This window comes from Chelon labrosus, assembly GCF_963514085.1.
Source record: "Chelon labrosus genome assembly, chromosome: 7".
Lineage (NCBI taxonomy): Eukaryota > Metazoa > Chordata > Actinopteri > Mugiliformes > Mugilidae > Chelon > Chelon labrosus.
In genome coordinates, this window is record NC_140343.1 from 28,536,850 (window position 1) to 28,563,287 (window position 26,438).

A 26,438-nucleotide genomic window follows, 5' to 3' on the forward strand; every position below is an offset into this window, starting at 1 on the left:
ACTGCAAGTACTTCCATACTCTGGAGTGGACGTGGCCCTGAGGACTAGATATCAACGTGAGTTAAAATGATCTCAAGTAGCATTAGCTTACTTTAAAATATTAATAACTAATGCACATACAGTGTTAGACCAGATTTTATAATATCACGGTGACGTTAGTTAGTATAATCAGCAGGACCTTGAGTCACGGTCGTCAGACTCAACGAGTTTGACGTTGATCTCGGAATGCCCGTTACTGCATGCTGCAAAAGTAGCAACACTGATATACAAGTTTGAACTATTTCACTTCAGAAATGCAAACCTCAGACTATTTGTGTGGCTAACATTTCGCTGTACAAGAAGTGATCATTTCCCCCATTGCTGTATCCTACAGGGTTTCCAAAGCCGCGTGGTTTTCCAAAGTTGGATCAATTGCGCAAGTGCAATGGTGATCATGGTTGAGACCTTGCCAGACATGTTGTCTGAGAAAAGATATGATTAAATAAGTTTTTAAACAGTTTCAACTCAAAATAAATAAGTTATAACCATTTATAGTTCTATACGTTTAGATTATATTATACCACAGCGTTAATGGTTTATCAAAATTTTTGGAGGTCAGTTGATTGATTAACTGACTAATCATGTGACCTTTGAAATTAATAGCTTATGCTATACATTACATGTACATTATCATTCAAAGAGAGGTAAGAAAAATATTCTATTTTTATACAAGCAGTCTTTGGTTAACACCTGTTGACTTTCCTCATACCATAGCACATGTGCACTGTCACACAGCTAAGGCTTTGAAGTTATTTATTAATTCTCACCCCTTAGCAGAATTTAAGCTGAAATGGGTCAAGCAAATGATTCACTGATTTAAAAAATGTGTAATTAATAAATTGCAAATGTTCTCTGATTCAACTTTCAAACATACAAGGATTAATTTCTTTTAAATCATTTCAAACAAAATTTCTTTAATTTTTAGTCAGACAGAACAAGAGATCTTGTTTGGGTCTCAGAAACGTAGACTGGGATTTTTCACAATAGAGTATAGCATATTTGTCATCAATGAAACTAGTCAATGGTTGAAGCCTGAGGCAAAATGCAACCTTATTTGAAGCAATTATTTATTCATGTTTTTCAGACATGTAAAATTAATTTTTAGCTCTGTTTGCTTCCAGCACCCATGCAGCGCTGCCTCACTCTGACCCTTGCCCGTCACAGCAGGCTCCTGTTGAGAAATAAATTTGCATCTGTCCACTGCCAGCAGTCGGCAGCCATGTCAGGTCTCCTCATCAACCAGCCCAAATACTCCTGGCTGAAAGAGCTAGGTTTGTCTGAGAACAACCCCGGTGTTTACAACGGAAGCTGGGGAGGCAGCGGGGAAGTTGTCACATCATACTGCCCTGCCAACAATGAGCCAATTGCCAGAGTTACCCAGGCTACTTTGGCGGAGTATGAAGAAACTGTCCAAAAGACAAGGGAGGCATGGAAGGTGTGGGCAGATATTCCAGCTCCAAAAAGAGGAGAGATTGTGAGGCAGATTGGGGATGCACTAAGAAAGAAGATCAAAGTTCTCGGCAGCCTGGTATCTTTAGAAATGGGCAAGATCTACGTTGAGGGAGTGGGTGAAGTTCAGGAGTACATAGATGTCTGTGATTATGCTGTTGGTCTGTCTAGAATGATTGGTGGCCCCGTCCTGCCTTCAGAAAGACCAGGCCACGCTCTTATCGAACAGTGGAACCCAGTCGGTCTTGTCGGCATCATCACTGCCTTTAATTTCCCCGTGGCTGTCTATGGCTGGAACAATGCCATCGCTCTAACCTGCGGCAATGTCTGCCTCTGGAAAGGAGCCCCAACCACTCCTCTCACAAGTGTTGCAGTTACCAAGATTGTGGCCGAGGTGCTGGAACAGAACAACCTGCCTGGTGCAATCTGCTCCATGACCTGTGGCGGCGCTGATATTGGCACAGCTATGGCGAAAGATGAGCGCGTGGGTCTGTTGTCTTTCACTGGCAGCACCCATGTTGGCAAGATGGTGGCCATGATGGTGCAAGAAAGGTTCGGTCGCAACCTGCTGGAGCTCGGTGGAAACAACGCTATCATCGTGTTTGAGGATGCTGACCTGAATCTTGTGGTGCCCTCTGCTGTCTTTGCTTCAGTGGGTACTGCTGGCCAGCGCTGTACCACAACTAGAAGGCTGATGCTGCACGAGAGTGTTCATGACACAGTGGTTGAGAGAATCACCAAAGCCTACAAACAAGTCCGCATTGGAGACCCCTGGGACCCAAGCACCCTGTATGGTCCTCTGCACACCAAACAAGCTGTGGAGCAATATCTGTCAGCTATTGAGCAGGCCAAGCAGCAGGGTGGCACACTGGTCTGTGGAGGAAAGGTAATGGACCGTCCTGGAAACTATGTGGAGCCCACCATCATTACAGGACTGGCTCATGACGCACCGATCGTCCAAACCGAAACCTTTGTTCCCATCCTTTACGTCCTCAAGTTCAAGACAGAAGAGGAGGCATTTGCCTGGAACAACGAGGTCAAGCAGGGTCTGTCTAGCAGTATCTTCACCAAGGATATGGGCAGAGTTTTCCGCTGGCTGGGACCCAAGGGATCCGACTGTGGCATCGTGAATGTCAACATTCCTACTAGTGGTGCTGAGATTGGAGGAGCCTTTGGTGGGGAGAAACATACAGGAGGTGGAAGAGAGTCAGGCAGTGATTCTTGGAAACAGTACATGAGGCGTTCAACATGCACAATAAACTACAGCAAGGATCTTCCTTTGGCCCAGGGAATTAAGTTTGAGTGAAGCCTTCATGAGGCATATTTACGCTTCAAGAAGCCCAAAGGACAACTCAAAGTATTCTTAGTGGTAGGGTACCCCTGAAGAAATACAAGAAATTTGTCATTGCATTTTTGCATTCAGAAAGGTCAGCTTGAAATTAACATACTTTGGATCTGTTTGTATTAGTCATCTATCAAAACTATATCTTTGGTAGTGGTTCTAGATGTTAATCTTGGATTTGATAGAGTTTTAGAATAGTTTTGTGTTAAAGGTCAAATTTTACACCCCCCAACATTGATGTGCACTTTTCTGCAAGCGCTTAGAAAGTAAGTTTAAGTGCTAACTGACTGTATCTCATACTGTATAAAATAATAAATATATCGGTTATTTTGCAAGAAAAATGGTAGGGGACATTATTAATGTGAAATTCAATTCATTGTAATGCAAATAGCTCTTCATAAGACACTGCACCAACAGATTTTCCATGATCACAGAAAACAACTTATCACATACAACACTGGACCTTTGCACCCACCCCATTTACAGCATTAATACAGTACTTTGCATTTAAAGCACTCTTAAAGAAGCAATGTTACAATGTACTTTCCAGGCAATCAAAGCAACAATAAATAAAAGGCATCTTGTTGATATGTAAACTTTGTCAGCCCTTTCTTTTTAAACTTTTACAGAGAGGAAGAAATAAACTTAGGAGTCAGTAACATCAGCTTGTCTAGATATATCCGTGGTCTGGCAGCAGTCCGGTCAGGTTTATGATCCAGTGTTTTCTTTCAAGTATCAATGGCAGTAAATATTCCATGTTCATTGGTAGGTCTCAAGGAAGTCTCCAGGTGATAAATGTTTATTGTGCTATTAAAGGCTTTGGGGCCTTGACCCAGGAATTTCTGGTACAGGAATTAGCTCTACTTCATACTGAATCGGTGTGTATAATATAAAAAATTCTTCAATGGAATATTCCAGTGAACAAACCTGCGTCAAATGCGAATTGTCAAATTTCTTGACCTGCATTGCAACATTTAGGGCTTTTATTAAAGGTGAGTTATTTACCCTTTTCTGAATTTCGGTGACAATAGTAGTGTGAAAACTGAACCCTGTCCCTTTAATAGAAATACTACTCCCATTCTACATGTGCCCCCCTCCTCCCCCATATGCTCACCCTCCCACTCAGCAGCGCTCTACCTAAAACTCCAGCTCTGCCTTTCTGTCCATTTACTGCTCATTTTAGCAGCATCTACACTCTCTGCTGAAAGGAAGAAGTGAAACCAACCCGCTCTGTGCGACTCATAATCCATTCCATGTAGGACATATGCAGAAAACGCCCACTTCCTCCGCTACTCATCTGCACTGGGAAAAAGGTAGAAAAGCTTTAAATATTGTTATTTTTTCTAAATATACAGTTTCTGGTGCTAAATAGAGTGAATGTGATTGCATTCATGTGATGTAGATCTGCCACGAGTAGGTCATTACTGCCAGGGTGTGAAGATAAACATCTATATATTTTCATAAAAAGCCCAAGACATTCCTGCTCTTTGGAATATTCTGACAAATTATATGAAGAACTGTGTTTCCAGCTTTGAATTCTAAACTAAAAGCATAACGAGTTAAAATTGAGATGGGTGTGGTGCCAAAATTATGAGCTGAGCTACAATTAACAGCGGAAACACTGGTAACTAGCATTTTGGCAGTGTCAAACTGATGTGCTCATTAGGTACAAAGGGTTGGGTTTGGTTTTCAGGCATCCAGGAGGTGATACATTGTTCTTATCTGATGTTCAGAACCTGTGGTGCACCAAAATGTCAAGTAAAAATAATTGTGGTCTCATGCTAATAAATTAATGATTATCTGGTGTCATAGTGTTGCAGCTGTGACGGGAGGCATTTAAAAAGGGTGGCATTAGCACACCAGGGATGTTCCTCACCCATTTTTTTAACCATGCACAACTCGTGTGATTTACTTCTTAGGAAACTCAGAGCATGTTAGTTCACGCTTTGCGTTGCATGTTGCACCCCTGATTTACAGAAGTGTCTGGGATTCCCCTGGACTGAAACACTCTCACTTCTTCTGTTTGCACATTTCCTCTGCAGCTTCACCCTGAAACAAAAGCTAAGCTTCAGGTCTACTCATTCTCTGCTTAACTGACTCCTTCATTTAGATGTAACTGGTGCGTTGTATTTGTGATAAACTTTTGACAAAAAAATAAAATAAAATGTTCAAGGTGATGCATTTTCGGAACATGTGGCTTTTCTGTTTCAGTGACAGAATATGCCTTCATACGATATTTAATTTCATACGCATGTCAACATAATAAATACATTCATGCTTACATCCCTGCTGTTACAACTTTACAGTTTGTTCCAATTATTCGTTCTGCTTTGTTTTTGTGCTGTTGTTGAAATCTATTTGATTTAATTCTTTTTGAAACAGTTACACAACCAGGAATGCTTGACTTGAATACCTAATGTGATAGTATTATTCTGATAATTATCATAATAGCAATTTTGTGTCCCACGCTCCACTTCAAAATGGACACTGTGTCACTTCTCCGTTGCATGTACGTGCCTCTGTCCTGCTCAGTCAATTTGGATAGCAACAGTAAGTGGCCTTTGCCTTGAGCTAACCCGACAATCGGTGTCCTGCTTGCCGATGGTGTGACTCCAACACAACATGAGAGACATTATCGCAAAAACGATGAGGGCTCTTCACCAAGCTGCTGCTGTGACAGTCTCTCATGGGCCAACAATAGCACTGAGATTAGACAAGAACCCAACACAGGGACAGAGTAAACTGCTTGTAGTTACACTCTTGATTTAAACATTATCTGGAGTGATCTGAGAACCCATGCGTGACTGTCACTGTGGATCCTTGTTACTTGACCAACAAAGAAAGAATCGACCAGGGATGGTGATGTCTGATGCAACTGATCTGTTTTTGTATTTATTTATTTTTGGTTTGGTTAAGTAAGATGCTGTGCCAAAAGCCACACATTATTTAGGAGATAAAATATTCTTTTTGTTTAAGTCCAGACACGGCAGCACATGCTCCACCTTAGGAACACATTTACTTTGCTGTAAAAGTGATGCATTGTTTCCCTAGATAGGAAAAAGACCATTGTGTTTCCAACGAAGAGATAGTCCTTCAGCACTGTTTGACACAAGATAAATAATTCCAGCATGGCCAGTTGAGCCCAAGCTGTGCCAGTCAGCAAGTAAAACCCCTGAGATTGTCAACATCTATTTTCCTCATCACTGAGAGAGAGCTCAGCAAGGCACGCATATTTTCACTTTTTCACTCTTCAAGAAAGCCCTTTTTTCAATAATCCATTATGCATAGGAGCTCTGGCTCTCCCTGGTATTTCTCCTACCTTCTTGACGTCAGTTGCCATTTGTGAGGGTTACCCTGGCAACGGCCAGCCTCCCTGGGAGATGTCTGGTGGATAAGACGGCCCAGATAAAGCCTTTTAAGGTTCTACTGTTGCTACACCTTTTAATTACCTTCGATACGGTGGAAGTATTACACAGAGGTTGTCGGGGCATGTAGCCACATGTGGGCAAAAAAAATGGAACTTGCAAATAAAAATACACATTGCGAAGCCATTTCAGATTGACGTGTCATTGTCTCCACTTGATTCAATCCCCCACGTATTGTGATCATTCTTTGAGCTGAAAATGAATTGGATGTGACAGTTCTATTCTTGAACTTGATTTGCTTTACCCTTCTGGTACACAAAAGACACGTGTACTACCCATTTAACATTATGGTACTGTAGTGGTGATATAACAAATGCTGATAACATACAGCTCATCTTGATGCCTCTGAGTCATGAATGCATGTATTTGTGAGATAATATGAAAAGATCATTCATATTATTCAGATAAGCTACTAAACCATAAATTCCCTTTTGGCTTGCAAATTTGTCTGTGGACATTCGTGGTAATACATTCAAATGTATTACTGAAGAATGTAATTTTACATCAGTGCAAAACATAAGCTGACAAACAGTAGGATAATAAAACTGTGCTAACCTGGTGATAGTTTCGAGAAGGTTTTACGAAGTAATGAAGAGATAGGTTGCTCTTGTTTTCCATAAGCCCTAAAACCACCCTCACATTCAAATTATGTAATTCATCTGCACGACTGTTACTCTGCGTTAAGCTCTGTTGCTTGTGGTGTACACATGCTGAATTTGCATCCATGCAAAAATGCCTCATCTGTAGGCAACAATACAGTTGAGTTACTGTACATGATACCTGTTCCAGGCTCCAGGATGCTATTTATAGCCTCACCAACATGTGTGTCTTGCTTTTTTTTCAGACACCAGGCAATCGATGTGCTATTTTTACAGTGTCAATTTGCTCCCTCCCTTCTCTCTTGGTTGCCAAGCAATGGGCCAAGGGACCTGATTGGCCAAGGATGAGCGTTTGGACACACTAACTGTGATTCTCAGCTGGCTAATGAATTCAATCTTTTTGCTGGAGCAGGGAGCAGAATAGTTGACTCCTCCTTATGTAGTTTTATCCCCCATGTACATCCAGCCTCTGGTCCAAAAGGCTAAAACATACCACACAGCTTACTAAAACATACTGTATGACTAGATTTGAACTAAAGCGCCATTTCAAATGGATGATTTATATCTACCTTGTGCAATTAGTATATTGGTTGAGCAACCTCAGACATGATCTGACAAAAAGCTAAGGATGACACAGGATTATGTCATCTGTAAAACAAGCTATGGCAAAAACCAGGTAGTAGGATCAACAGTGAAACTATTCAAGTGTTTGTCGTGTATTTCCCCTACATCCTGTACATCCTGTAAAGACTATAGTATCAAGCATTCAACAGGGGGAGATTTGTGGTTATGGTTTGGCACATATCATCCAACTTCTCTAAACTGTATATTCAGCCATCTGTAGTGTAATCTGTGTTTGTAACCATTCCACTGAGTTCTGTCACAATAGAATATCTGTCTATGAACGTATGAATAGCACATGCTCTATGAGCTATTATCATCTTGTGATAATAGCCTGAGTAAACCAAGAACAACATATGTCTCTGCTATCATGTTAATCCTAATCCTCTCAATGTGTTTAGGGGGAAATTGGTCTGACACACCTTACCTACTGCTGGGTATGTGAATTCAATTAGACTTAATCTGACCCCATGCCACTTGGAAAGGAAACCGAGGACTGGGAAACTTTCATCTTCCCTCCATTGATTATGGCTCGTGCAGAGATGTGGAAAAGCCTATCCCACTGTTCCCTTTCATTGGCCCCATTAAAAATTCATCCTGTCCTAATGGAGAGAGATCCTTTTCAATGAGCCCACTGCTGGCTGACCATGGTGTCCTGGGATGAGGCTTGGCACAGCTGTCTCCTGGCACGGTAGCAACCTTAGAGATGTGAGATTTTCAGTTTAAAAACAAACAAAACAACAGATTTGTCTTCACTGCTTTGTGTTGTTATTGAAAATATAAGTTTGCTCATGGTAGTGAAGCAATATAAAAAAACATATCTCTGTAGTGAGTTCCATTGTCTCAGTTGGTGAATTTAAACAAATGTGCTGCTTAAAACCATTTGTATAGTCTATGAAAGTCATAATATATCTTAAAACACTAGGGGGCAGTGATTTTTGGGCATTTCTTTTCTCCAGGAAATGTAAATAAAGGGTCAACGAAAGCAAACCAATGACCAATTTTCACAGTTTCATGTTTGATATTTCAATATTGTAGAGCTGCATGCACCACATTGTTACTTTCTTTAGAAAACAATTCTCATCACATGTTCACATTGCCATTTAAATTACCCATGACACAGGCCAGGACAGCAGAGACCTCTGGAAGACAAGGGTATTTTCCCTTTTTGTTTCATCAATCTAAAGTAGAATTATAGGGTTCTCAACTTAAAGCTATCTCAAAATAGCTGGAATATTTGCCCATATTAGATTTTGTAGCTACTGCAGCACACAGCTTGAACTATCTTGTACTAAAATTATATTTATATAATCTTGTTTTTTTAACAGTAATGATTAGAAGTTTCAAATTGAGGTCATAACTTGCAACATATGGTCACAGGTGTTACATTCATGTAAATTACTGTAGCCTACTTTCCTCATCTCCAGCCTTATTAATTATGCCGTAGTTTCATGGCTCTACTAGATTTCTAACCGTGTTGGTGTTTGAAGGAATCAGAGAGTGGAGTCTGGCTTTGTAAACCAGAGGTGAGGTCCATATGAATCACTACTACTACAACAGACTTTATAGGTCTAATATTTGTTTCCTGTATCCCATTCGGTTCCTTTTTGTAAGGGGGGCTGACAGACGGTACCACTTCACCCGAAGGGTGCACAACCTCTTTTAAATATTGCCCAGGCTAATAGAATTGTTATTATTGATTGTGAAGTAGTCAAGACTTAATTATGTGTGTTTCTATTGAGAGCTTGCGGTTAGTAAGTTGTTCTATTGAATAGAAAATAAAAACATTAATTTATCCGTTACCGCGCACCCCTCAGCGTAGGCTGTTGCCATGTTCCCACTTTCATGGGTGTGGTGATTAGCTTGCTTGGTGAAAAATTTAGTCAAATCCGACGCGAGTAGTGCTTGCTTCTGACCCTTTAAACCGATTAAATTGTTTTAACATTAACACGGCTCCCTTTGCGATTTCTCTCACAGCTGTGACCATGGTTGTCGTGTGAAAACGGATCGGTGTGACTCGGACTGGAAGCACGGACAGAGCCAAAACGCCTGTTTCAGGTAAGGACGTGTAGTCTGTCTTGATATTTTGTTGCCTTTTAGACTATTTCCTGCTTTGTTGGGGCGGTTTTATTTTGTTTAATGTTGAGGGCGAGATGCAAAAAATATCAGTGTGCTTTAAATATTCTGGGCTCTATAAGCAGCGGTGTAGCTGTTGAAATAACTGTTCCCAGGCTACTATTGCCTCCGTGCTGTTTTTCCTGTAAGCTCAGCTTTCCACTGCTTAAAATTCACTGCTATCCAAACGCGGCCTATTTACAGGCTGTCAATTGACTCTCAGGCGGAACTATAGGGACAAAAACCTTTCACTAGCACGCACACACGTTCATGTGTTCCCATTTCATACACCAGGTTTCTTATTTGTTGCTGCACGATACCCTGCGTAGCTGTTTTTTTTTTTCTTTTCTATTAAATATACATGACAGTCCGCCTTCACCCGAGCATCGACTGGCAGCGTGACGGGGTGCGCGCCTCCTGCAATTTGTTGCTTGAATCAAGAGTGATTTCAACTCTGAGACATTCATAACGATTGCGAATACATTTTCATGCAGTCTCTGTTTTCATGTGATGTAGGCTAGCTGATAGTTTCCTGCCTGACAGTCAGTATGTACAAATCGTGTCATTGATCTGTATATTTAACCAGTAACCATATGAGTTTAAAATATAAAATTGGTAGATAACATGGATTTAGAAAAACTAAACCGATTAGCTGAATTGATCGGACCATTTCAGTCAATTGCAATTAAAATATCCTGTTGTTGTCTGGTACCAGCTTCTCCTGCGTGATTACCTTTATACCATTTTAATGTGAACAGAGCAAATGATTAATCAAACTGAGTACCAACCAATGAACCTATAGTGAAGATACTTAAAATGCATTTCGAATGTTTCACAGTAGATTTGTATCAAAGACATTATGTTGCCTTTAAAAAAAAAAAAAAAAAAAAAAAACAGTAGGGATGGGTAATTGTATAGTCACTGTATTATTATTTGTTGACTGAGTTTTGGTGTGATGATCTGACCATGTTGCGAAATCATGTTGCAACATAATTGATTCAACACAAATTATAAATGAAAACCAACAAAATGATAATTGTAGTTCTTGACCTGTGTTACAAGTTGACAGTGGTGGGACCCAATTAAAAGCATTTACCTTGATTAGAACATTTTATGTAATTTTTTACCCCTCACAGGCAGTGAGGGGAGGAGATTAATCTATCTTGTTAAAGACAGATAGATGGTATGAAGTCAGTTTATTCGGGCTCATCATAGAAAAACTATGCACACTAACTACAGTCTAATAATAAAGCCTTCATGAACGTCGAGTTGTTGTAAAACTGTTTTGGGTGTTGTTAGCCATTCATATTTGAGCATTATTCTATAATTGTCGGACGGAGCAAACCTGTGATCATAGTAGGTACAGACATGACACCTTTTATTCACAGTGTTCTTATTGTTTTGTTCAATTTAGTGCAATAACATTCTCCATACCATATGTGTATGTATGTATATATACATACACACACACACGCATGCAGGACATGATATTGACTTTCAGCTGACTAAAAGGAAGACATGTAGCCTCTCAGCCTTACTGGAATTTAATCAGGTATTTCCTCAATTCTTCAGATGTTTGGAATAATTGGTGAGTTACCTGAGCAAGTTTACACCTGGTAGAGCTGATCCATTGCATTTAGTTTTCACTTTCACATACCATACTATTTCCTGCTTAGTCTCGGTGAGGCCCATTCAGTACAGACAGAAAGCATGTCAAAAACTGTGAGGGCAACATCACGTATAATTGTTCATTTAAAAAGAAACGCATAGAGCAAATCCATTCACTGTACGCAGTTTTAGGATAACCACGATCTAAAAATGCAGAAAAAGCTATGGATGAAGACTTACATACTGTATAATCAGAGACAGGACAAAGACAGAGGAAAGTGACAAATTCACCACCTAATGGTGTTAGAGAAGAGAATAGGTCTAAATCATTAAAAAAACTCAAACCATGGAAATGTTTAACAAAGAAGTATTTTCTAAATGTTTAAATCTGATCATTATTACCTGAATATTAGTGTCCAACTTGGAGAATATGAATATGGAATATTTTACTGTCGGCCATGGATGCAAGCATATGTCCAAACCTGTGCATAATGTTAATACCTTAACTTACTGGATGTTTCACTATATTTGGCCCTTGCAAACACGTTTCTGTTTACTACTATTTGTTCATAAATATACAAATGTGTTTTTTTTTTTAGTCTGTATGAAGTGACCCTGTAGAACGGTCATGTTTGATCTGATGCAAATTCTTTGTGATCTGCTCCTGGAGTTTTGATGAAGCACCTACTGTACTAAGGTAGTAGTTCAAGTGAATGAGCTCTCAGTGAATGAGCAGGGGAAAAAAAAAATAGGAATCAACATGTCCTGTCTCAAATCTACTGTGACCAAACTCCACTATGGGAGCTGTAAGTGTTGGAGTTCAGAAGATATATTGGTGTCTTTCAACGATAAAGTTCAAACCATGGAATTTATGTAAAGATGGACAAACCCTCCATGATGTCACCTGGTTTCCTGGAGAGCATTTTGACTCTTGCTGTTGCCATCTTGGCAATGCCTGGCTTCACTTAACTCCCGCTAATCCAAAAATAAGCAAAGAGGTGGAGCACCATTTGAGCTGATGTAGGCAGGGGAAACCTAGGTAGACATAAAAATAAATAAAAATATATTTTTTTTTTAACAGTTGTCTTAAATGAGGAAATAAGTAATGGGGACCAAATCTGTTTTTTTTTTGTTTTGTTTTTTGTACAGGGTTGTAAACACGTTTGTTTTTCCCTAAAGTTGGGAGTTTTAATATGGCCATCACAGGGGCAAGTGATGTGTGGGAATCAACCTTGATGCCATCCGAGTCTACATACGGACCTAAATCATCCACCTGAAACCCACACAGTTTTTTTCTGATATAGAATCCTGGATCAGATCACATATTACCATTGTTTCTCAGTGGGATAGGCCTAAATGCAAGCTTGATGATATAACATAAATAATATGTATTTAAAGCAATGGGTATATCCACAATTGCCTGAATCTCTGACATCTTTAATCCCCTTAAACTCAAATTATGAATGCCTGCTAATTCAGAGAAATTCACATTCCAGAGAATTTGAAATTGAAGCTCTTCTTTGATGCGCTTGCATTACATGGTCATAATCATACAGATAGATGTAAGAATATATCTGTCTCAGATTTGTAGAAGAGAAATAGGACTATGCTAAACTTGAGGACTATAACACAAAAATGCAAAGTGTGTGCATATCTCTGCTTGTGTGTTTTTGTCATGAACCTCCACAGGTTTATGTTGACCGCAGATGTCTTGGCCTAGGTCGGGTTCAGTGGTCTCAGCTGGCAGCATCAAGCTGAACAGGATGGGTGGATGGGTTGGGTGCCTGGATGTCAGTAGGGCAGAGCAGTAGCAATTGCAGCCTCCCATGGCCTGCTGCAGGGACCCAGCTGCGGCAGTGCCAAGCAGCCCTATCAAACATAGCTGGCAGCCACAAACTAAACAATGGGCAGCTCCAGCACACAGCTCCGCCTTTGTCGCTCCTGATCCTGTGCCATACTCCAGGCCTTTGTTGGCCTTTCTGGCTGCATGACTCAAGTCACACAACTGGAGAAAAGGCACGCAGACTCACTGTGGTTTACAACTGTAAATTGTTAAAGGTAAACTTTATCTGGCCCTTTTCTAGAGACCATTTATCTGTATGATAGTTTCTATTGGCTGTCTATATGGTTACTTAAAAAAAGCAGTTAACGTTGTCCTATTTTGTTTTCTTAATGACTTATGTATGTATCAGAATTCCTGTTCATATGACACTCGCAAATGCATGGCATGTCTAAAATCTGAGTCGTCATTTTCATCCATACACTGACATGACCCTCAATGCGATATGATTTTCAGTATTATCCACCGTCATTTGCATTTATTTCCTCAACTTCCCTGGCCGATTCTAAGGTGCATTTTAGGACACAAGCCTTAGGGTGAAAACATCGCTTGAAAATATTGTGTGGAAGGTGATATTGGGTGTTTTTGTAGTTTACAAGGTGCTCTGTGTGACGTGGCAGATTTCAGAGCCATACAGTATAATGGACTGATGGCAGTCTTAGAGTGGTAGCACAGTATCACAGGGAAGCTGATGCTGAGAGCCTCACTTCAAGGGGGTTGCGTCAGCCAGAGGAGAGAGTGACGTCACTCCCTCCTAGGCAGCTGAAAGCATTGCAATGCCTCGTTACTGTCAAAGACCTCCTTGGCTGAGACAAGAATCCATGAATGATGAATAATGAACAGTCCGAGGGATCCTCTTTTGTGTTAATGGAGGCACAATGGCCAAAACTAACTGAACTGGGAACCTAAAGAAAAGATTTCTAACTAGATAAATTATAGTATCTTCAGCTGCATGAACCTGACATCATTATCTTGGCTATTTGTAAATTTAATAAGTAACTCATGTCAGCTTATTGTTTTAAAGCTTCAGCTGAAATAAAGATAAGCACCAACATCCTGTTTTTTCATTCACGCGATTTCCTGTGGAGAGGAAGGGTTGGTCTCTGTCTGATTGTTAAATTATAGAAAGTGGAACTGAAAATTTAATTTTGAAGGGTTAAGACTTTTGGACAGCAAACTGTAGAATAGCCTGGAAAACCTGAGGAGTGTCTAAGTGCTCTGTGACCCACATTCAGGCTCTCCAAGGTAAAGGAAGTGGCAACTGGCATGTGCATATAAACGCATGCATATATATATACGTACAAACAGATACTCAGTCTGACACACTTAACCCAGACATACATTCGCATAGATGCTCACATATTGCACACACGCACTAATAAATGTATGCACATATGTTTTCTTTCTCACTTGGACATGTTGTCCATCCAGTTCTGTCTACATCAGACACATTCATCACATACACACAGGGCTGTGGGCTGGGCAAATAGCGCAATGCAACAACACAAAGGCTGATTGAGTGAGGAAAGGTCAGAGTCTGGCTCAGATGGTCTTTTGAACCAGATTGGGGGTGTTTGAAGAGCCAGGCCACCCTCCAAGGTGCCAACCAACTCCACCCATCCCCACCCTTTGTGGCACCCTCCTCTTTGGTCTGAAGCCAAACAGGATACCAATGTTTATCTGATGGAAGTTCTTCCATCCTTTTCTATCCGTCTGCCTGTTGAACTTATAGCATTATTTCTGTCTTTCTGTTTTGCAGGTGTCAGCTGGTAAAGTGTGTGTGCGTGTGTGGGTGAGTGTGTGTGCGCGTGCAGGCACGTGTGTTTTCCCAGCCCAGTCGGTGTTTGGAGCAAAGTGTGACCTGAACACATCACAGAGGGACAATGAGTGAGCTGGAACAGTTGCGGCAGGAAGCCGAGCAACTACGCAATCAGATCCGGGTACAACAACGTTTTGTGTGCACGTGTTTATGTTGTCGTATGTGTGTTTTGTACATGTGTGTACATCACATGTGTGCCTTCATCTGTTCACTGAAAGCTGTGACTCACACAGTTTCAGATGAGACAGTGACGCATATAACTTGTCAGTCAGCCACCTCCATTCTTGTGCAGAAATTGGATTCTGGGAATTGATGTAAAAATGTCAGTTACTGCTGTGTGATTATTCTGTGACCACTGAGGTTCTGTGAATGGTAATACATCATACCACGTGTGAACATGTTTAAAAACTAATTTTATAAAAATTGTCTTCAGTCATTTTGTATGTATGACATTTTGCTATGCAGTGATTGATTAACACTGACATTCATCCATGGGAGCATTATTATTATTGTTATTAAGGTTTTCTTTTGTTGCAGGATGCCAGGAAAGCCTGCAGTGACTCCACTCTGTCACAGGTAAGAGACTCTCATGTAGAAGCCTGGTAAATAAATTATTGTTTTTCTTCCGCAGTCATATAATTAGGTGTGTATGACAAATTTAGGTTGCGATTTCTGGGGCAAAACATGTCACAGAGAGAACTAAATACTTTTACCCGTTTACAAGTTGGTTCATTTGTAACCAGTTGTAGCTCTATGAGACCAGGTTTATTTCCATCCTGAGACATGTGCCAATACACATTATGTTCAGTGATATGTTTTGTGATGCTTGCTTGTTTTTGCAGCCTCAGCTAGGGTCCAGGGGTGATAAGTGTGCAGGGGCCTCAAGTGTAACCACTGATGCTTCTTCCTGTGTTTTGGCAGATCACAGCTGGTCTGGACTCAGTGGGCCGGATACAGATGCGGACACGACGCACTCTCAGGGGCCACCTGGCCAAGATCTATGCAATGCACTGGGGGAGTGACTCCAGGTAGTGTACAGAAAGCACGTTTATTAGCCTCAAGCAGGATGTGAAACTAACCTTTTTGTTTCCTTTTGTTTCACTTCAGTGTTTTTTTGTTGTTGTTGATTTTTGCCTATTTGGTCTAATTTGTGTTTTTATTTGGACATTATTTACCTTCTTTGGTTTTTCATTTTATATATATTTAGACATTTTTGTACAGCAGAATATTCATTTTTTTTTTAAAAACAGTTGTCTTCCCTATTTCTGGTAATCTCGAGAGGCCTTATAGAAGTGGGACCATGTTTTTTCATCACTCTAATTAAATTGTCATAATTGATTTTATTCTTTATTATATTTTACGATTTTTAGATTTGGTCTTTTGCTGTCTGTGTGATGGTAGACTTGTGCTTAGTGGTTTTCTAAGTCTTTTTTTATCTACTGAAACAACTTAAATCTGCCCAGTTTAAAAAAAATGCAAAGAAATGAATTTCTTGTGCTGCTGCTATATGTTGAAATCTGTCCTGTCTATGATAGCATGACAACTGTTAACGCTAAAGGGGTAGCAGCAAAGAGCCACTGATGGTTAAACGTGGATATTAACAGTAAAAACTGTCGTAGAAAACTTCCTTCATTATTAGTAATGCAGAGAACCATTTTTTTGTACAGTGTAAAACTTTAGCAGCATATATGCACCAAATTGCAACTCTCACAAGTATACACAAACAATAACATGCAATCTAGACCATCTTTTATCATTGGTATAATAAGCATTTTATGTGTTTAACATGTGTGTTTGTCATTCTTTATCTTTCTGTCCATCTGTGTCCCAATGCAATGCACTGGGGCAGTGACGGGAGTCCCAGGTGTGGGGCTATACTTCTTTTAGTACTTCTGTTACTACCACAATTCTACTAATATGACTAATACCACCATCAGTGACTGTCACTACTGCCACCTCCACTACTACTGTACATTTGATTAAGTGCTAGCACTGTTAAACGCCTTCACTATGAGCACAGTAATGATATTTGCAAGGCACAGAAACTGATAGCCACCACAGCTTATTTTGTAATTATTTAAAGATGCAGTTTGTAAGATCTTAAACTTTGACAGTTTTCCAGCTGTTGTGATCATTTGTTTGTAAAATTTCCTCCTTGGATTGAAACTGTCGTTGTTGGCATCAAATTCAAACTTATAAACTGCTTTTTTAACTGTTTGTCAGGACTGTAGTCCCCCCTAATATGCATGCAGTGCACTAATCTTGATCTATATGAAATAGATTGGAAGATAATGTAGCCAAACAAGGGGTCCTATTTTTGCAGGTAAAAATTTATAAAATTTTAGAAAAGTACATTATGTTTATCTTTCTTATTCCAAGAACACTATTGTTTTAGATTTTCACCACTAACGCATGCTTCTGGATGTAACCAGGCCAAATACATGTGCTGATTATTCGGTTAGGTGTGTGTAGAGGTGTGATTGTGTGCATGGGTGTGCCTAGCACCCTCCAGGTGACCCTGCAGGAGGCCGGTGTTTATTTTGTATACAGCCACTGACATTTGAGCATGATGGTTCTCCTCCTTGATTGTAGTGCAGCACCATCAAACCACTTCCTTTCCCCGGAGAGATGGAAACACACAGTCAGTATGAGAGGGAGGGGTTCCAGCTGTTTCTGCATCTATATCCTCCACAACTCTTACTATTGTCTCTGATTCTGATTCCACCTGACTCTGTCTTACTGTTATTGCTATCCCTTTTTCGCTGCCCCACCAAGCCTTCTTTTGAGTGCTTTCCCAACCCTTTCAGGCTTCCACCTCCAGCTCAACATTAAGGACTTTTACATAACTTGGATAATAAATATTACATGGGATTGGGCATTAAAAATATCTTCCCTAGATGAGGAGGCTTTCACAAGGAGAGGGAGAAAGAAGGAAATGTAAAGGGAACTAAGACTGGGAAAGAACAGTTGGGAGCTCATGCTGAATGCTTTTTGAGCAAGCACCTTGCAGTCATTCAGGTTGTTTGCACAGTAGTTTGTAAGGTAGCGGCTACTCATTGCTTTTAATGAACCAGGTGCATGTATGTTTTGTTATGTGAGTTTTCGACATATGAGCCTCATGTCATGCTCCTCTTTTGTTTCTAGGTTACTTGTCAGTGCCTCGCAAGATGGAAAGCTAATCATCTGGGACAGCTACACAACAAATAAGGTGAGATTTTAAGTGTTTATATCATGATTGTTTTTTTTTTTTTTTTTTTTTAATAGTACACCCAAACACAGCATGTACATTAAAATCCATCCAATACAGTACATTTAGAGGTCAAACCTGTGCTGCACCCATCCAGATTTCACTTTTGGAAACACTTCAACACACTGATAGAATCTTTTCAGAAGTTCCTTAGAGTACAATCTGTCACTTTGAGTGGGCTGCCTCCATTACGTCTCCATCATAACCGAGTTTAGTTCAGCCATGCCATGATATTATTACGTTACCACGTTAGTGAAGGCAACTTTTGCAACAGTTGCACCCCAACAAACAGAAGAATGAATCTTATTGCCTCTGAAGAAGTGGCAGAATGTTATATAATGATGATTTAAAAATAACAGACAGAATTTTTGAGTAAAACCTATTAATTGATCTCCACCTCAAAGTCATTACCCTTAATTAACTTGAAGTTCAACATTACACTGACCATCTTGTGACAATGCATTGTTCTGTTGGGAAACTTTTGGACCTGTCATTCATGTGGGTGTTACTTAGACATGTAGCACCCACCTAGACCAGACCAGGCACCCCCACCCCATATCAGTGACACTCCTTGATGGCAGCAGCCATCCCCAGCAGGATGCAGCCTGACACAGGCACTGATCAAGTATTCGTGGGATGATCCACAGAGGCCCCTCCCCTTAACCCATAGGACCCAAAGGCCCCCACCAACAACAATATGTTGCCAGACACCACAGGACACCCTCAGAAGGCCCATGTCCATTCTCTGATGAGTCCCAACTGTTTTATAGACACAAGGCAGAGCTACACAATATTAGGCAGGTGGTCATAATGTTATGCCTGATCTGTGTATTTCCTTTATTGTATTTAATTTAAAAAAAAAAAATAAAAAATGCTCCTCTGGCTCAGATGCATGCCATCCCTCTGCGCTCTTCCTGGGTGATGACGTGCGCCTACGCCCCGTCTGGGAACTATGTGGCCTGCGGAGGTCTGGACAACATCTGCTCCATATACAGCCTGAAGACCCGTGAGGGCAATGTTCGTGTCACCCGAGAGCTGCCTGGACACACAGGTATGCACAGTGGCAGCCACAAAATATACAAATACAAAGATACTCAACATATTGCTTTAATGTGTTTCTTTTCATCTAATTTGTTTTCATATCATACAATAAATGAGGGACAACCCTCTTAGCATGGTTAGCCTGTCTTTTCATGTCTTACAGTATTTTGTCTGCCAGAACAGGGAGACAGTTGAGGCAGAGAGGGGTATGACATGCAACAAAGTTGTCAAAGCCATGGACTCCTAGTATTGTGAAATTGTGGTCACATTAGCTGAACTGAAAACGGATGGTAGACATGTAACTTTTAAAATTATACAATTGTTTTTTAGAAATTACAGGCGTATTCCTGTTGAGAAAGAAATATTATTATCTTACATTCAAGCCTTCACAATAAATGTATTGTGATACTAGTGGAATTATAGAGCCTGTAATGGTGGTTATCTTGTGGAGCAGGTGGATTGAACAGTCCATCTTGTCAGGTTTCGAGCACTTGTGGCAGTGCCACATAGGTGCAGGCCAAGCAGTGACGATAGGTTCTTCTAAAGCTTAATTGACGGTACAGCGGTACGTTGAGTGCGTAGCAACGGCATAGGGGGTTACGCCGTCAAAAGCATTTGTACCGTTGCGCTGGTGTGTCTGTATTGTTTTATAATTAAAAACACTAAACACAATGATGGGTAAAACTGAGTTGAAGCAAAAAAAAAAAAAAAACATGTGGATCAACAATTAGTTTCAATCACTGCAGAACAGAACATAGAGAAGGCATCTGAGTGAACAGCATGTATGAGACTGAACTAAGGGGGGTTTTCTGTTCTTGACGGACCACTCAGTCACAAGGAATCATACCTGTTATGGTCCGCGTCGCCTGGGTAGGTGCACGTTGGGTTGCACTGTGTTGTCTAGCAGCGTGTTGTCCAGCGGCGTGTTGTCCAGCGGCGTGTTGTCCAGCGTAGGGTCCTGACCAACCCCATAGCTATGGCGTCAATGTGCCATGGTACTATAAATTGTGCATAAGATGATTTCCTTTTATGAGCTAATTTTCCCTACAAAGATGGCAAGAATTCTCCAACCTGCTAACTACCAGCTAGCTATAGTAAATGCTTGCAAGCTTTCAAAGCTCTTCAGACTGCAGCTTGCTGGGTTCCTCCTCTGTATTCTACTATGTGGTTTATCAATCTGATTGATTGAACTTTGAATGTAACAGATGGTTATCCCATCCAGTAACCTTCTAAACATACTGTACTTTTCTAAAGTATTTTTTGAATGTGTCTTCCCTTTCCAAACAGTTTCCATGGATGACTTACTGGATTGTCCTATGTAACAACCCATTTGGTGATTTAAGATGGGTCAATAGAGACACACAAGTGTTTTGTACACTAGTGCTGGATGAACTCCTTCACAAAAATATTAGCCATTGTCAAGTAATGTTTGGTTGAAGCAGGAGTTATCAAACAGTCATTGTCAGCTACAGTATTAGTAGTTGAAGAGTCAGTGTTCAAAGGTACGGAGTAGGCAGGGCAACCCTGTCCTTATCTGATGAGAGACCTCTCTTTATCTCCAGGTTATTTGTCCTGCTGTCGCTTTTTGGATGACAACCAGATACTAACCAGCTCTGGAGACACCACCTGGTGAGCAAACAACATATCATAGCAATTACGCCTTGTACATGATGGAAATATTCCATTGATACAGTTGTATTCATGCTACACAGTTGACTGAAGATTCTCCTTCACATTATGTAAAATGTCAACAGTTTATACCCAGTTTATATCCTCTTACTCTCATAGTGTTATAGAGAGTCATACGACTGTATTCAGTAGTACTGTATAAAAATGCATATTGAAAATGCCTTTAATAATTGCACTAGAACAGCAATTTTACAGATAAATAAGATTTTATTTTTTGTTAATAAAGCAGTACAAAAGTTCTTGTAACAATCAACAGTATTGTCTTTATGCCATTACAACTTTGATTTAATTGTGTTATGTATAGTAATGTGTTGCACTTTATACACACAACCTTCCTGTGATCTATGCAAAAAAAAAACTAACCAATTCTTCTTTCTTGCAGTGCATTGTGGGACATAGAGACGGGCCAGCAGGCTACCACCTTCTCTGGCCACACAGGCGATGTGATGAGCTTGTCTTTAAGCCCAGACTACAAGACTTTTGTGTCAGGAGCGTGTGACGCCACCTCCAAACTGTGGGATATCCGTGATGGCATGTGCAGGCAGTCTTTTACCGGACATGTGTCTGACATCAACGCTGTCACCGTGAGTACTGAAGGGACGAGCAGGAGGATAATGAAAGATTGCTGAACAGAGAACTGACAATGGTTGACATTTTTTAATGTCGAGTTTTATGATATGGTTTGTAAAGGATTTTCATTAGTACTGGTCTCCTTTTTACTTCAAATACAAATATTTTCTATTTATTCCAGACAAACTGAAGTTATATTACAGATTCCTTTTCAAACCCTTTCTAACTCAAAAAACATAATATAATTTAACAACACTTTTGTGTCTGCTCGTTTTCATTTTTTCTCCTGCAGTTTTTCCCCAATGGAAATGCCTTTGGCACAGGCTCAGATGATGCCACCTGCAGGCTGTTTGACCTGCGTGCTGACCAGGAGCTGATGATGTACAGCCATGACAACATTATCTGCGGCATCACCTCCGTGGCTTTCTCCAAGAGCGGCCGTCTGCTGCTAGCTGGCTACGATGACTTCAACTGCAACGTCTGGGACACTCTGAAAGGCGAGCGTGCAGGTAAGTGATGAACTCTGGGTACGGATTCTCTAACCTTCGGGTGACAACCTTTTCTTGTTTAAAATATCATTTGTGTTTGACTTTGGGATTCAGATGTATGTAACCAACCTAGAACTTATTTTCTTCGACCGCTAGGTGTGCTTGCGGGCCATGACAACAGGGTGAGCTGCTTAGGAGTGACAGAAGACGGCATGGCAGTGGCCACTGGCTCCTGGGACAGTTTCCTCCGGATCTGGAACTAAACAAATCTCTTGCTTGTTCTACTCAATCACTGCCCGCCAACTTCCTCCGCAAAACCGTACGCTACATATCCCAACTCATCTGCTGGACTGGACCTGAGGGGTGCACACTGTGTCAGCTGAAATCTTCTTTTCTCACCCCCAGCTCTCCTCCCGGCTGGTGACCTGCCCACCTGTGAAAAAGTACCAACTCTTTCTACCTAGAATTTTTTTTCACCTGTCTATTACACAACAACAAAACTACGAACCTTTCAATAGAATTGTCCTCTCAAAATGATAAGAGTTATAAAAAAACTGAAGGATAAAAATAGATTGTGCCCTTGTACCAATTCTTTTCATGGGGGCAACAAAGAGCATCTGTTATCATGACTAACAGCAAAGATTAGTATCAGTGTGTATTATGTAAATGTATATATAAAGACAGTATATATGTATAGCATTATGTGTGTATATATGCATCATATATGCATATATAATGTGTATGTATATATTTTTGTAGTTTATTTCCCACACAAGTTTTTTTTTTTATGATTTTTGGATGTTTTATTTTAAATGGACATACTCGCATTACTACATAACAACAGAAACATTTATTTTATCGTGTGAGTAGAAAATTTGACAACTTTAAGGTGTCAAACATCGTAATTTTACCTGACAAGTTTCCTTAATTTCCTAGAATTTGTCTCGTACTTTCTGATTTGGTGAAGCCCACTTATCCAGCAACAAACAGAGGATATAGCATGTAAACCAAAAATAGAATTTGGCCCAACTAAATTCCCTTTCTTCATTTGTATAAGTGCATTATGGTTACAGGCAGTGGGCATAACTCATGCATCCTCGTTCTCTAAATGTTGTGTTTGTGTGAATGATGGCTTTTGGCAGGAAACTGTCAGGCTGCTGTGGTTCTGATTAGAGAGAGCCTCAAAACAGACAAGATTTTGTTTTGTTGTTGTTTTTTTTATGAGTTTTTAGTCTGGATCCAGCTTTAACTCCAAAGTAGGATCTGGTGAACGTCAGGCCAAGATAGAAAACTTTATTTTATTGGAGGCCCTGCCTTGGCCTCTACTGAAATGGACTGTGGTTTCAAATCATCAGATGCTGAATATGAAAAGACCAGATCCATTCCATGCAATTGATGTGCAGTGTGATATGATTGATATTGGTCCTAAGCAGAGGTTATTCTGTCCCTATCTCCTGTGGGCCACAGAATCTAAACCTTCTTTAAAGCTGACACAAGGATCTCATGTTGCCCTGCAAATAACACTGATGTAGAAAAGGACACAGCAAAGAGATGTAACTTCTTCCCAAGCAGAAGCTGCTCTCTACATGTGAGCCTGTAACAGTGTGAGGCCTGTAAGGACAAATGGGAAAGCAGTCAGTGAGGATCTTAAAGGAGCTTTGTGTCAAGACCGTAAAGGACAAGAGTGACTCTGTCAGCAGCCTCTGAGGACCTGAGAAAAGATAAAGGCCGAGGGGAAGATGTCTGTCAGAGCTCACCATTTTTAATTTTTATCTTTTTTCTTTCTAAATGAAGGATCACAGAGTCCTTTTGACGTCAACAAGGTGTGAATTGAGTGACTGCACGAAACTGAAATCATATTCGACTGAAATCATCCACTAAAATCACACCAGTGCCACCACAAGCCTGTAAAAAAAAAAAAAAAAAAAGAAAAAGGAAAAAAAGAATTTTTTTAAGGGTAATTTAACACTCATTCTCATTTTTCCTCACCAAAAAAAAAAAACATGTTATGAATTGTTATTGGTATTGCTAGTCAAGAAAGTACACTCGGTAGACAGAAATGTACACTTTAGTAGAGAGCTAGAAACGCACTCACAAACTGTAGTACAAATGTACTATTACGTTATTTACCCTTAGGAGCGGATTTTTTTGAATATTTTCTTGTCATGCATCTTCCATTATTTTGGCTCCTCTAAAGGCTTAAAAAAAAAAAAAACTAACAAAAAAAAAAACACATTGTGTGTGAGTTGGACCTATCCATCATCTGTCTCAGGTGCCTATCTCTGAATATAAACCTTTGACCCACATGGGCTGGATAAAAGGGGATTGGTGCGCCTCTGAGATGTGGCACTATTGTGTCTCCATTCTGCCTTACAGTACCATTCATTATAGAAGGTAATATAGCATCGACTACAGCAATGCTTTCCTCTTACTATTCCTTTTTACGCATTGATCAATGAGAGTGATTGCTACTTTTTTCTTTCCAAATAGAAGCACATTCTGATACTAGTGAACACTAAAAAGCATGCTTATTGAAAACCACCGCAACCACTTGCAGCATCATACTGCTTCTTAAAACAAGTGTTTTACATCACTTTTTATACAACTCTGCTTTCTACTACTACCATAAAGTTTGTAGTATTTATTAAGGTTCAATCAGCTATCAAGGAAAGCCCCTCTTTGGCATAACGTGATTCTAGTGACCTTTTTCTTTTTTTTTTTTTTTTTTTTTTTAAGTTCTGGCTGCTTTTACCTGGCTTTGCATTCTTGGGAGGATTAAAAAAAAAACAAAAACAAGTATAGTTTTTAGCCTGAGAATATCTTTGAAGTGTGTAGGATGTGATATGTATTGCATATCAGTGTTGAGGTGTGTGCGGGGGAGGGGGGAGGGGGGCAGAGGGGAAGGGACGGGGGTTTGATTTGCTGATATATGTGGATAACATAAAGATCTAAGTGTTACTTCCTCATTTGTGCCAATGTTATCCACAGACCCTGAGCTGTGAACTGAAAACTAGTCAATGTGACAAAAAACAAAGATGTTAGCTCACTTTACTCAAGTGCCAGCCTTCTCTGTTTCCATCAAATAAAATCACACCAGTATCTGATTTTAAACCCAGTCTGTTGACTGCTTACATCTGACCAAGAGTTTTTGTAACCCAGTGTGTTATTAGGCTGACAGTGCTTATTCGACTCACGTTACTATTTCAGTCAGTGGGCGCTAGATGTTCATGTGTCACCAGATAAGGATGACAAAGTGACAGATGTATTTGAAGGAATAGTACAACATTTTGGGAAATGGTCTCTTTATGGTGATCAGATGAGAAGCTGAGGCTATGACCTAGCCATTTAGCTTAGGTTAGTTAGTGTGTTATGGGTCACTGACAGTGTGTCGGACTATTTCTTGGCTTAAACGGCAACCTATTTGGTTTCCTGGCAGCTGGTTCCACTGTAACATCATACTCTGTAACCATCGTAAAGTGTGACTGTAGGCGGATGCTGTCTGACTGGATTTGCTTTGTATATGTTTGTAATTGCTAATGACATAGTTCATACTTTTTAAAGCTTGTGAAAGAAAGGTGGGATAGAGAACAATAATTCGTTTTGAGGCATGTTAGCATCACAATTCACAAATTGTAACCTTTGTTATAACATAGTTTTTGTGGCATCTCTGTCTCACCTTCTTAACAAAAAAGAAAATAATAATATCAAGCGTCTAGAAAATCCAAATTTCTGAAAGGAGCCATCTCAAATTGTGTCTGAATAACTGATATATGTAATAATATGTATGAATAAGATTAGTAACGTGTATGCAACAGCACCACATCCAGCCAAGTCATAGAATATGTTATAAGACAATCAGCTAGCGGTAGCCTCGTGTTATTTGTTGATAGAAATGATTATGCCATCTGAAATTTCCCGACATGTTGAACTATTCCATTAAAATAATCGTGTTTTCATTTTCATATTTTGTCATGAGCTGTGTGAAATAAAAAAAAAAAATATATACACCATAGCCTTTAACAGCTGAAAAGGGGGGTTGCCCGTATAACCGACATTGACGTTCAGCAGGCAACCATTCTGTCTGTCTCTGTGTAACTCGGCAGCAGCAGCTGCTGGAATCTGGAATAGTAACACTTACCTGTGCCTGTGCAGTTCACTCATGCAAATAGTGCAGTAAACTCATAATCAAAAAAAGGTGCTTGACTTCATTTGATTTCACATTATCGTCGTATTTACCCAAAGTCTTTTCCAATTTATTCCCTGAACTGATGATGCGCTAGTGACCCAAACCTGAATCTGACTTGTATCAATCACTGGAGTTGTATCTTCTCTTGTGTTTGGCCGTAAAGTATTGACCATCGTTGAACGACAAATTTATAAAAATCCCTGCTGAGTTCAGGATTTTGGTGACTGTATTTTCCCACCACTTTGGTCTCGATATTAAAAAGTTGCAGTTCATGATGAACATTGAGCATAGGAGGAAGAAATATTCTGTGACACCCCATCACTTGAGTTTGTTGCATCACATGCCACAGCACCATCCTAA

The 26,438-nt window shown here is 40.1% G+C and overlaps 2 protein-coding genes across 2 annotated transcripts; both read left to right on the forward strand.

Annotated features, from left to right (window-relative positions):
• Position 1: 1 nt before the first annotated feature.
• Positions 2-3,444, forward strand: aldh7a1 (aldehyde dehydrogenase 7 family, member A1). The gene is made up of 2 exons (XM_084548716.1): positions 2-56; positions 1,161-3,444. Exon 2 carries the CDS (start codon positions 1,166-1,168, stop codon positions 2,792-2,794), a length of 1,629 nt encoding a protein of 542 aa, XP_084404842.1. The 5' UTR covers positions 2-56; positions 1,161-1,165; the 3' UTR covers positions 2,795-3,444.
• Positions 3,445-9,161: 5,717 nt separating this feature from the next.
• LOC311490615 (guanine nucleotide-binding protein subunit beta-4) lies at positions 9,162-24,745 on the forward strand. The gene is made up of 10 exons (XM_084548205.1): positions 9,162-9,533; positions 14,798-14,978; positions 15,395-15,433; positions 15,779-15,885; positions 18,002-18,065; positions 18,993-19,155; positions 20,708-20,774; positions 21,217-21,418; positions 21,697-21,913; positions 22,049-24,745. The coding sequence occupies exons 2-10, from the start codon at positions 14,922-14,924 to the stop codon at positions 22,153-22,155; spliced, it is 1,023 nt and encodes a 340-aa protein (XP_084404331.1). The 5' UTR covers positions 9,162-9,533; positions 14,798-14,921; the 3' UTR covers positions 22,156-24,745.
• The last annotated feature ends 1,693 nt before the right edge of the window (positions 24,746-26,438 follow it).